At 42.7% G+C, this 12,128-nt stretch overlaps 1 protein-coding gene across 18 annotated transcripts in view; it reads right to left on the bottom strand.

Moving 5' to 3' along the window:
* Positions 1 to 12,128, bottom strand: part of LOC124004753 (E3 ubiquitin-protein ligase UBR5-like) — a 42,823-nt gene that overhangs the window by 4,113 nt on the left and 26,582 nt on the right. For 14 of the 18 annotated variants that reach the window (XM_046313498.1, XM_046313509.1, XM_046313508.1 and 11 more), the window contains 6 exons: positions 5,356 to 5,528; positions 3,840 to 3,974; positions 3,280 to 3,494; positions 2,511 to 2,631; positions 1,650 to 2,034; positions 1,402 to 1,489 (listed from right to left, as the gene is read on the bottom strand). In XM_046313498.1, the coding sequence (XP_046169454.1) occupies positions 1,402 to 1,489; positions 1,650 to 2,034; positions 2,511 to 2,631; positions 3,280 to 3,494; positions 3,840 to 3,974; positions 5,356 to 5,528 (1,117 nt within the window). The remainder of the gene's footprint in view (positions 1 to 1,401; positions 1,490 to 1,649; positions 2,035 to 2,510; positions 2,632 to 3,279; positions 3,495 to 3,839; positions 3,975 to 5,355; positions 5,529 to 12,128) is intronic. The other 4 variants (XM_046313510.1, XM_046313503.1, XM_046313501.1 and 1 more) reach the window with 2 other exon arrangements.

Consider the following 12,128-nt stretch of genomic DNA (forward strand, 5'->3'; position numbering starts at 1 on the left):
TCAGGCTACTATGGCAAACCATGCTCCAGCTAACAGCCTAGTACAAGCTTGTTTGAATGGCCATACGGTAGCTAGTTTAACAGCTTGTTGATTAAGTTGTACAAAACCAGGGTTATGGGACTCTCAAAATCAGCATGTATGCAACAGACAGCTGCCATTGTGCCTCGCTACTTTGTAACATTTGGCCAAGGCAATAACGTTGCAGAGAGCAGTTAGCTGTGCTGTAGAACTCGGCACACTAATCACAGCAGAACAGATATCATGAAAACTCATGTACATTGATAGAGCTAGAGGGAGTATTCAGCATTGACAGTGTGAACTGGTGTTTTCATATGGATTGATTAGAAATGTTCGTACATAAAGAATTTCATGAATACGGATTCTACCACCACAAAACACCTTAGCTAGATATAGAATTAGGTAGTGAAGACACCCTCATTACTCTTAAATATTAGCTACAGGTTCATCATTTTTGGTAAGATTAACGGACGCTTGAGGATGAACAGGGGTTCAGTGGAAGATGTCACCGTGGTAACATTTTTGAATGTTAGGACAGCATATTGTAGTCGGACTTCTTTTTAGCTATCCATGAGTGTCTGTACTGATCTGTCTGAACTCGCAGACGGCCGCCATGTTATCCGACGTGAGACAATGCAGTGCAGGACAGAAACTATGGTGGATGTGTAACCAGGTCAAGCTCGGTTTGGCTCGGCTCAGTAGTGTAAAATGATATTTCGGTGTAGTTGAGTAGAGATGTATAAAGCTATAGTTACAACTTTCAAACTATGTTGCATTTGAATTGCTTTGTGTAACACCACCAGCAACTGATAAGCAATTCATCTACAACGTGGTTGCATCCAGTTGAAAAATAAATAAAAATACTTTGTGCGCTAGTTGCAAGCAACAGCCAATCAAAATGAATGCGTCACACATGATCCATTTGAAGGTTCGCAACTATGACCCAGTTGTCAAGTCAACACAGCTGTCAGTGCTGCGGGAACCGTGATCAAGGTTAGTAGAAGAGACATAAGCCAAATGGGAGCTGTATATAAATATTGGTATCATGGAAAGTCATGGTTAATGACTGCACCTAGCTAGCTTAGTTGATTGCTAGCTTGGTCATTTTGACTAGCTGAGGTACGACTTCTCAAACCATAATGACAATAGCAGCTTCAATTTGATTGGCCGTTGCACGCAATTTCAATTACGTTTGAGTTACTTTGTGTATCAGCAAAGTTGCTTGAGATGTCACTTGCAACCTCTAACTGCAACTAAATTTGCTTGAAAGTTGCTTTGTGTAACTCCAGCCTGACACATGAAGGTCAAATGTTTTCTGAAAGGCAACATGTCCTAATGACAACACAATCACAGGGTTGGTGGGCAGGAAGTTTGGTCGCTCACCTGTCTCGGTCTCTCCTAGAGCCGGCTCGGAGCCCTCCACTCCTCCGCTCCCTCTCCCGGTCTCTGTTCCTCAGCCGCTGCATCAGATCTACACACAGAGGGAGACTTTAGGAAAGACATATATCTCTGTTCTCCTCTGAAATTCCTCTTGCTTCCCCCAGAGTGGTGGTAGCAGTAAGTTGTCAGTCACCATGTTAAACTGCCATTTGGGTTAAGTAATTAATAAATTGACGCTAGTAGTTTCATACTCAATGTCATACTTGAGTTGTAATCGTGATGACACGTACTGCTGGCCTGCATGCCCTTGCTGACGCTCTGCACACAGTCCAGGTTGGGCAGTTTGTCATTGGACAGGAAGGCCAAGGCGATGGCCGTGTAGAAGCTACGGGCCACGCCACTACCCTCGCCCGGCTCGTCCTTGAAGGTGACCTTGACGCGGTGCACAGCCATGGGTGTGGTGGTGCAGCGCCGGCCAAAGTGGGTGTTGAGCTGCCTCATGGTCTGCTGGATCAGCTGGTCACGGTCACGGTCCACCTCCAGGGCCAGGTCACGGGACTGGAGGTTACGGAGTTTCTCCATCTCCCGACGGAACTTCGACTCCTTCACCTCAAAACCCCCCAGCTCGGTCAGTATCTGGGGACGGGATCAGACAGACAGGATTAAATGTCTGGTTAGATCGTCAACTGTTTTTAATGTTTAACAGATTTTTTTTAGTCCTGATCTCATCTTGGTAATTGTATTTTTCTTTATTATATGTTTGTCTGTCAAGATCTGGGGACAGAAATCTGTAGAGCTGTAGTGACTTGTCTACTGTTCTAAAAGAGTACATTTGGATCTGGGATGCTGATTGGTTGATAGCTGTTAGTTATTCACGATAATCCACAGGGAAAAGCCTGTTCACAGTTCCATTTGAATCATCAATGCGCTGTTCAACAGCCCAGCCAGGCAATTCATAAACTTTCATCATCTTGGTAAAGGTCATTTTTATTTATTTTGTCTGTCTAGCTGTATATTTTTGTGGATTTCATTGTATTAATGGTTTGGGGCAGGGGAAATACTATAAATATAATACAGTATAAGTGTTTAAACCAATCCCTGAGTGTGCATACCGATCCAGGCTCTGCTCCAACATCCTCCATGAAGACGCGCCCGAACAGCTCCAGAGACAGACGCCAGCGGCCCAGCAGCATGTCATGGGAGATCACCATCCCCATGAAACTACAGTGGGGTCTGAGAGGAGGACAGAGATGATATACTTCCTAGTTAATATTACAGTGGGGTCTGGAGAGGACAGAGATGATATACTTCCTGGTTAATACTACTGTGGGGTCTGGAGAGGAGGCCAGAGATGATATACTTCCTAGTCAATATTACAGTGGGGTCTGGAGAGGAGGACAGAGATGATATACTTCCTGGTTAATACTACTGTGGGGTCTGGAGAGGACAGAGATGATATACTTCCTAGTCAATATTACAGTGGGGTCTGGAGAGGAGGACAGAGATGATATACTTCCTGGTTAATACTACTGTGGGGTCTGGAGAGGAGGACAGAGATGATATACTTCCTAGTCAATATTACAGTGGGGTCTGGAGAGGAGGACAGAGATGATATACTTCCTAGTTAATATTACAGTGGGGTCTGGAGAACACAGGAGAGGGCACAGAGATGTGACTTCCTTGTTAATACCAAAAATGGGAGTGTAAGGAACATTTACATATGCAGTTGTAAGACACAAAGAGGGAGAACATTTTTATTTATTTATGTAACCTAACTATATTCATTGTTTCCTTACTGAAGCAAAAAGAGATCGACCTGAGAAAGCAGACAGAGATATAATTTTCATTTATTTACTAGCCACTAAGACACGTGTACCATACCTAAAGGAAGGGAGCGGGGGGCCATCACTCTCAGTGAGGCCTATTTCAGCCAGGAGGCTGCTCTTCAGCTGGGCAGCTAGGTCATGGGGTGAGGGGCCTGGCTTTGGAGCCATTAGCTCCTGGTCCATGGTCTGGTCCTCTCTGCCGCGCTGACTAGTCTCCATACTCATCACGTTCTTCAGGTTGGCTGAGTAGGACATCTTGGTGGGTAGGATCTGTAGGACACAACACAGCTGTGGTTGTAGTGAATGGTGCTATAATGAATGTTTTTTATTATGATGGAAATGTACTGTGAAGACTGTGGCTCTGCTCCCATAATTTGATGCATCTCTCCTGTTTTTCCTTCCATGAAGTACTAATCACCGATCTAACATGGATTGGCGTTGGCAAGCTTTCCAGTTTCCATTGCTTTCACCAATCCAGCCATGTTAGACCAGTGATTCCTTCAAGAAAGGAGGGAAGGATGCATGTTGATTGAAGGGATGAGGGATAAAGGAAGGATGCATGATAAGCGTATTAGAGCTGGTGTGTTGTCAGGGTGCGCAGTGTGTTATGTATACCTGAGAGGAGCCCATGTTAACCTCCATGCAGCTGCGGTCCAGGGTGGACTCGGCCAGGCCTTTGCTTGCTGTGTATGAGGACGAGTACAGGCCCTGACTAGGACGGCCAAACAGATCCTCCTTCCTTGCATTGGGCTGGGAGGTAGAAAATAAATAAAAAATAATTTGCAGTGTCATTATTGTAACAAACTAAAGACCGAGATGAACAGCATATTGGTAGTAGTGGATTTATTGACTTCAAGTGTATATTGCACTGCTTGCCCCATAAAGGTATAAGTAGGCAAATAAGCTCTATAGCTGTGATTTAACAATTACGGTCTGCATCAATTCCACTGCATTAAGGATTATACAGAAGAGGCTGTTTGGGGAGCCCGTTAGGACTTCACCTGCACATGTCACTTTAATTCAATTTCCCTCGGATAGTTGTCAATAAAATGTCACAATAAAGTGCAGAGTTTTAGATTTGCCTGCTGGGGGGCCAAGGAGACCCCCAGTGCCACTAAAACCATTGACAACTAAAATCTGTTTAAGGGGTTGTTAAATAAATGTTAAAACCACTTTGTTGTAATATCTTAACCTCATGAGGAGCATAGTCAGAACTACACAGTTCAGATTATTCCATATTTAGCTCTATCAGTTAAACAACAAGTATCCATGCTTGTCATGATCAGTAAACATAAATTGGCCATGTAATTTCAGATATGTTGAGGCTACCCTGACGTCTCTCAACCTTTAGTTAGATATTTGAGTGAAAAGTAAACTAACTATACCTGATAAATATGAGAGGTTTAGGTTAATTTCCCCATCCTCTGTGGGCTCTGCCTGTCAAGCAGCAGAAGGCCACATTTCCCAGTGTAAGCCTATTGTTAGCTGATAATGACGTTTACTTTGCAAGCTACCGGTAGAAACGTTGTACAGTTGGCTAAACATAGTGCTAAGTAGACCTTATGTAATTTTTTTCTCTCCAACCAACAGACCTACTTAGTGAAGTTAACTAATATAAACCCTTTAAAAAACAATTGGGTGTTTAAATCGCAATTGCTGCTGACAAACAAGATTAATGGACCACGTCAAATTGGCTAGCCAATAACAGATGACATCAATATGGCTAGTTAACAAGCTAAATTTCAAGGGATAAACCAGACGTCTATATCCAAATATTGTTTCATTTGCTTGGCATCTAGAGGTGATTATAGTAGTCCAAATGATAATTTGACGAGGACTTGCTAATGTCAAGCTCTTTCCAAAAGCCTAATCTCTGACGAAGCAAGCTAAGTTACATAGTTTGTTTAGCTAGCTAGATGCCAAATGATAGGTTACCCTCATGCATCTGAAAATTCATGATCAATTGATGTTTACTGATCATGAAAAACATGCAGTTACTTGTTGTTTAACTCTGATAGAGCTAAACGTGGAATAATCAGAACGGTGTAGTTCCAAATGCTCTGCACTGTATTGTAACGTTTTATTGATAACGACTTATACTGGTCAGTGCAAATGAAAGAAATGCACTAACCTGCAAGAGGTGAGGCTGGTCTGCCAGGGGGATGGCCTCAGCCAGGGGGACCTCGAAGGGGTTGGGGGGGATACAGCCCAGGAAGGTCATGGAGTCAGAGCGCCGGAAGAACGGGTGGTTCTGCCCAGTCTCAGCAGGGACCGGGTCATCCTCCTTATCCTGGAGCGTGGAGCCTGAGAGGGAGAGAGGTCAGCACTACTTCCCTGCATTTGTCCACACTGCAAAAGACCACTGGGAAAGACTAGCCAAAAAACAACTGTACATAGGCAGTTGTTTGAACTATCACCTACATCAGGGCTCTTCAAACCAGTTCCTGGAGAGCTACCGTCCTGTAGGTTCACGGCAACTGTAATCACACGCACCTGATTCCAATAATTAGCTGGTTGATAATCTGAAATCAGGTTACTTAAAACTGGGGTTTGAGTGAAAACCTAGGAGGGTAGCTCTCCATGAACAGGTATGGAGAGCCATGACCTACAGTGACGTGTTAAAGTATTTGCCCCCTTTCTGATTTTCTCTATTTTTGCTACTGAATGTTATCAGAGCTTTCTAGAAGAAAAAAAAACGCACACCTATTTAGGCGAGGTGCTAGCTAGCGGAGTAGAAAACTTGAAAATTAAAGAGCGCCACACACTCTAGGATCATCAGAACTTGAACTAAAACATAATATTAGATAAGAACCTGAGTTAACAAATAATTAAATAAATTAAATAAGTATACATTTTGGTTAACAAAGTGATGCAACACCCAATTCCCCTGTGTGAAAAAGTAATTGCCCCTTACTCAATAACCGGTTGTGCCACCTTTAGCTGCAATTTATCCACAGCGTTGAGTCGCTCAACGCTGTGGATGAATTTTGGCCCATTCTTGCATGTAGAACTGCTTTAGCTCAGCAACATTTCTGGCTTCACGAACTGCTCAGTTCAAGTCCTACCACAACGTCGTCTCAATTAGGATTAGGTCTGGACTTATTGGATCATTTTCTTGCCGCATGACCCAGATGCCTATTGTAAAGTGACTGTTCCACTGGATGTCATAAGGTGAATGCACCAATTTGTAAGTCGCTCTGGATAAGAGCATCTGCTAAATGACTTAAATGTAAATGTAATGCGCTTCAGCTTCAACTCACACGGATGGCCTGACATTCTCCTGTTGAATTCTGATAGAAGGAACTGTGAATTCTGCTCTATTAAGGCAAGTCATTCAGGTCCTGAGGCAGCAAAGCATCCACAAACCGTCACATTACCACCACCGTGCTTGTGGTTTCTTACTGTGGAATGCAGCGTTTGGTTTTCGGCAGACATAACGGGACCCATCTCATCCAAAAAGTTGTATCAAGTTTACCAAAAAGCACCTGAAGAATTCAATTTCCATTGACAGATGAGTCAAAAGTATAACAACGTTTTGGATGACATGGGTCCCATTATGCCTGCCGAAAACCAGACACTGCATTCCACAATAAGAACTTTAACCAATGGTCAAGCATGTTTATTGAACCCTTATTTTACCAGGTAAGTTGACTGAGAACACATTCTCATTTACAGCAACGACCTGGGGAATAGTGCCAAAGCAGCAGCTACTCTTCCTGGGGTCCAGCAAAATTAAGGCAGTTTAAAAACATACAATATACATTCAGATTTCACAACACACTGTGTGCCCTCAGGCCCCTACTCCACCACAACATATCTACAGTACTAAATCCATGTGTATGTATAGTGCGTGTGTATATATATATGCATGTGTCTGTGCCAATGTTTGTGTTTCTTCACAGTCCCTGCTGTTCCATAAGGTGTTTTTTTATTTATTTTAAAATCTTTTTTTTTTTAACAATCTAATTTGACTGGTTGCATCTGTTACTTGATGTGGAATAGAGTTCCATGTAGTCATGGCTCTATATAGTACTGTGTGCCTCCCATAGTCTGTTCTTGACTTGGACTGTGAAGGGCCCTCTTGTGGCATGTCTTGTGGGGTATGCATGGGTGTCCGAGCTGTGTGCCAGTAGTTTAGACAGGCAGCTCATAAATAAAAGTAGTGATGAAGTCAATCTCTTCTCCACTTTCAGCCAGGAGAGATTGATATGCATATTATTAATATTAGCTCTGTGTACATCCAAGGGAAAGCTGTGCTGCCCTGTTTTGAACCAATTTTCCTAAGTCCTTTGTGGCACCTGACCACACGACTGAACAGTAGTCAAGGTGCGACACAACTAGGGCCTGTAGGACCTGCCTTGTTGATAGTGTTGTTAAGGCAGAGCATCACTTTTTATAGACAGACTTCTCTCCATCTTAGCTACCACTGCATCAATATGTTTTGACCATGACAGTTTACAATCTAGGGTTACTCCAAGCAGTTTAGTCATCTCAACTTGCTCAATATCCACATTATTACAAGATTTGGTTGAGGATTAAGGTTTAGTGAGTGTTTTTTCCCCCAAATACAATGCTTTTAGTTTTAGAAATATTTATGGCCAACTTATTCCTTGCCACCCACTCAAACTAACTACAGCTCTTTGTTGAGCGTTGCAGTCATTTCAGTTGCTGTAGTAGCTGACGTGTATAGTGTTGAGTCATCTGCATGTCGTTAGTAAATATTCAATAAAAACAAAGGGCCTAAACAGATACCCTGGGGATTTCCTGATTCTAACTGGTTTATATTTGAGAGGCTTCCATTAAAAGAACACCCTCTGTTCTGTTTGACAGGTAACTCTTTATCCACAATATAGCAGGGGGTGTAAAGCCATAATACAAGTTTTCCTAACAGCAGACTATGATCGATAATGTCAAAAGCTGCACTGTAGTCTGACAAGACAGCCCCCACAATCATTTTATCAATTTCTCTCAGCCAATCAGTAATTTGTTTAAGTGCTGTGCTTATTGACGGTCCTTCCCTATAAGCATGCTGAAATTAAGTTGTCAATTTGTTGACTGTGAAATAGCATTGTATATGGTCAAACACCATTTTTTCCAGAAGTTTACTAAGGGTTGGTAACAGGCTGATTCGTTGGCTATTTGAGCCAGTACTATTCTTGGGTAGCGGAATGACTAGCTTCTCTCCAGGCCTGAGGGCACACGCTCTCTAGTAGGCTTAAATTTAAAAGATGTGTCAAGTAGGAGTTGCAATTATCATCTGCTATTATCCTCAGTAATTTTCCATCCAGATTGTCAGAACCTGGTGGCTTGTTATTGTTGATAGACAATTCTCACCTCTTCCACACTGGCTTTACAGTATTCAAAATAACTTGTCTTTCATAATTTGGTCCGATATACTTGTGTAGTGTCAGTGTTTGTTGCTGGCATGTCATCCCCAAGTTTGCTTATCTTGCCAATGAAAAAGTCATTAAAGTAGTTTGCAATATCAGTGGACTTTGTGATGGAGTCGTCTGATTCAATGACTGAAGGAGCAGAGTTGGCTTTTTTCCCCAAAATGTAATTTAAGTTGCCCCAAAGCTTTTTACTAACATTCTTTATTTGTTTTATAGTGTAGTTTAATTTGTATTTAGTTTAGTCACATTTTCTTAATTTGCAGTACTTTTGCCAATCAGTTGGACTGCCAGACTTAATTGCCATACCTTTTGCCTCATCCCTCAACCATACAATTTTTAAATTCCTCATCAATCCAAGGGGATTTAACAGTTTTACAGTAATTTTCTTACTGGATGCGTGCTTATTAGTAACTGGAATAAGTAGTTTCATAAACGTGTCAAGTGCAGCGTCTGATTGCTCCTCATTACACACCACATACCAGCAAATATTATTTACATCAACAAAACTTATTGTATGAACTCATACACTATATTAGGCCCAGCCTTTGGAACTTTGGTTTTCATAGATATTGCTATTATATTGTGATCACTACATTGTATGGATTTGGATACTACTTTAAAGCACAAATCTGCAGCGTTAGTAAAGATGTGATCAATACGATGATTTAATTCCTGTACTGTTTGTAACTACCCTGGTAGGTTGCCTGACAACCTGATCCAGGTTGCAGGCACTTGTTAGAGTTAAAGGTTTTTTCCTGAGTGGGCAGCTTGATGATAGCAAGTCAATATTTAAAAATCACCCAGAAAATATACTTCTCTGTTGATATCACATATATTATCAAGCATTTCACACATATTATCCAGATACTGACTTAGCACTTGGTGATCTATACAAGCTTCACACAAGAATGGGCTTTAGGTGAGGCAGATGAACCTGTAGCCATATTACTTCAACATTATTTAATATTAAATCATCTAAGCTTTACAGGAATGTGGTTCTGAATATAGATCTCAACATCGCCTCCACGGGCTTTTCGGTAGATGTTATAACCATGTATTGCAACCGCTGTATCAAATTATTATCCAAGTGAGTTTCAGAGATAGAATATGAAATGTAATCTGTTACAAGCACGTCATTGACTTCATGGACCATGTTTCTTAGGCTGCATATGTTAATATGGGCTATTTTATTAGTACTTTCCTGTGTTGTTTTTAATGCTTTACTGAGAAGCTTGTCGAGGTAGACTTACTCAAGTTATTTACATTGGAGCGGAGAGTGCAGGGTGAGCTGCATAAAGTGGTCTTCCTATTATTGCACACCGCCTCAGTGCTAACAGTGTAACTCTGGTTTACAGGCTCATGGTGACCGCTTACAATAGCTGTAGGATAAACAGATGTATTTGGGACAATTAGGGGTACATAAATTACTTACATTGTTTGCCAATGCCATTAAGATCATATACACTTGATGCATCATTATGACGATTCATTGTCACAATAATATATGCCATTTAGCAGACGCTTTTATCCAAAGCGACTTACAGTCATGTGTGCATACATTCTACGTATGGGTGGTCCCGGGGATCAATGGTAGGGATTAACTGAGCTGGTCTTGGTTCATTTACCAGTCATTGTTTTAACGCAGCTTTGAAATGCGTGGACAGAGTCCAGGAGCCAAAATGATTTGGATGGACTCAGTCATTCCTGAGAGTATCTTCTGCTTCCAGAAGGTGTCAAAGTTGTCAATAAAATTGACTCCAGCAGAGCTACAGTAGTCTTTTAGCCATATGTGTATTGCCAGCAGTCTGCTGAATCTTTCACACCTGCGGCCCAAGGATGGTACTAGACCTGAAATGATTGGCCATTTTTGGGAATCTTTTAATGCCAAAATCAGTTCTTTAAAATAAATTTTTTAAATGTTCAGAGCTAGCCCTCCTGATGATGTTTGACCCCACATGGACTACGACAGTGTCAGCTCTGGGCATCTGTGGTAGAACAGACAGAAGCAGCCTTATGTCTTGTGCTCCTGCGTAGCACAGGGTTTTTGCCTTTGAGACAGATGTTTCTCACCATGAAGCTGCCTATGATGACAGCTGATGATGTTGAATGGGCCGGTCTCTAAGGCAGCCTCACGGTCTGGTGAGGCTGGGAGCTCCGAGGATCTGAACCCGAGGTAGAAGCCACCGGAGAGTGAGACAGAACCGAGGACGAAGACGCAGGTACCTCCGGATTCGATCTTGATTGAAAAGCCACCAAGGACCAAGGTGCTGGAACCTCTGGATCCAGGGCGACAAAGCTGTTTTTGGTCCGTGTCAGTTCCGGGTTCAACATCTCCATGGAGACCCTCGTTGCCAGAGGACGCCTTCTTCGACTTCCACGCCGAGTGATGTACCTCCATGGCTGGTTGGTTGGGTTGAGATCAGCTCTGTTCTCCAGGGTAGGGGGAGACCCCTTCTGGGATGGAACCCTGCCTAACACCAGCTGTGAAGAGCCGACACGGCAGCAAAACTTCCACCAGACCAGAGCGGCGTCCAGCTACTGGGGAGGAAGGAAAAAGTAGGTGGCCGTGGGTTCTCCAGTAGCTTATGTAAGTTTGCTACTTGTTTGCTGAGAGTAGCTACTTCGCTCCTGTAGTCCTCCGCAAGCAAGCAGTTGCTACATTGAATGTCAGCGCGGTCCACATTGTCCCGGAACAAAGCAAAGTAAACACAGCTCCTGCAACGCTGGAAACTTTCAACGGCAGCCTCTATTTGAGTCCGCCGAGCCAGCTAGGCTTCGCGTCTCTCCCCCTATACGGAATCTGGCAGGATCCCAGGAGATATAGCAGCACTCACAAAAATGTAGCCCAACAGAGCCGCAGGCTCAAAAATAAAATAAAAGTATATAAAAACAGTCGGCTTTTAAACTGAGGTCTTTAGTTCAGGTTTCAGCGCTCGACAACATACTTTGCGTTCTAGTGACGTGCTGTTGCTACATGACACCCCTACTCTTACGATAAGTGCCATGGGATGTTTAGTGACCACAGAGTCAGGACATCCGTTTAACTTCCCATCCCGAAAGACAGCACCCTACACAGGGAAATGTCCACAATCACTGTGCCCTCGGGCATTGGGATATTTTATTTTTTTAGACCAGAGGAAAGGGTACCTCCTTACTGGCCCTTAATTTCTTTGGGGTAGGGGGCAGTGTTGGGTAGCTTGGATGAAAAACGTGCCCAAATTAAGCTGCCTGCTACCCAACTGTAAAAGCTAGAATATGCATATAATTAGTAAATTTGGATAGAAAACACTGAAGTCTCTAAAACTGGTTGAATAATGTCTGAGTATAACAGAACTCATATGGCAGGCAAACACCTGAGAAGAAATCCAACCAGGAAATGGAAAATCTGATAGTGGGATATGAGTTGTGTTTCACTTCCAAAGGCTTCCACTACATGTCAACAATATTTACAAACTGTTTTGAGGATTCTACTCTAAAGGAGAGGCTCATAAGAGCTCTTTGAGTGAGTGGT

Source organism: Oncorhynchus gorbuscha, linkage group LG19 (genome assembly GCF_021184085.1).
Source record: "Oncorhynchus gorbuscha isolate QuinsamMale2020 ecotype Even-year linkage group LG19, OgorEven_v1.0, whole genome shotgun sequence".
Classification (NCBI taxonomy): domain Eukaryota; kingdom Metazoa; phylum Chordata; class Actinopteri; order Salmoniformes; family Salmonidae; genus Oncorhynchus; species Oncorhynchus gorbuscha.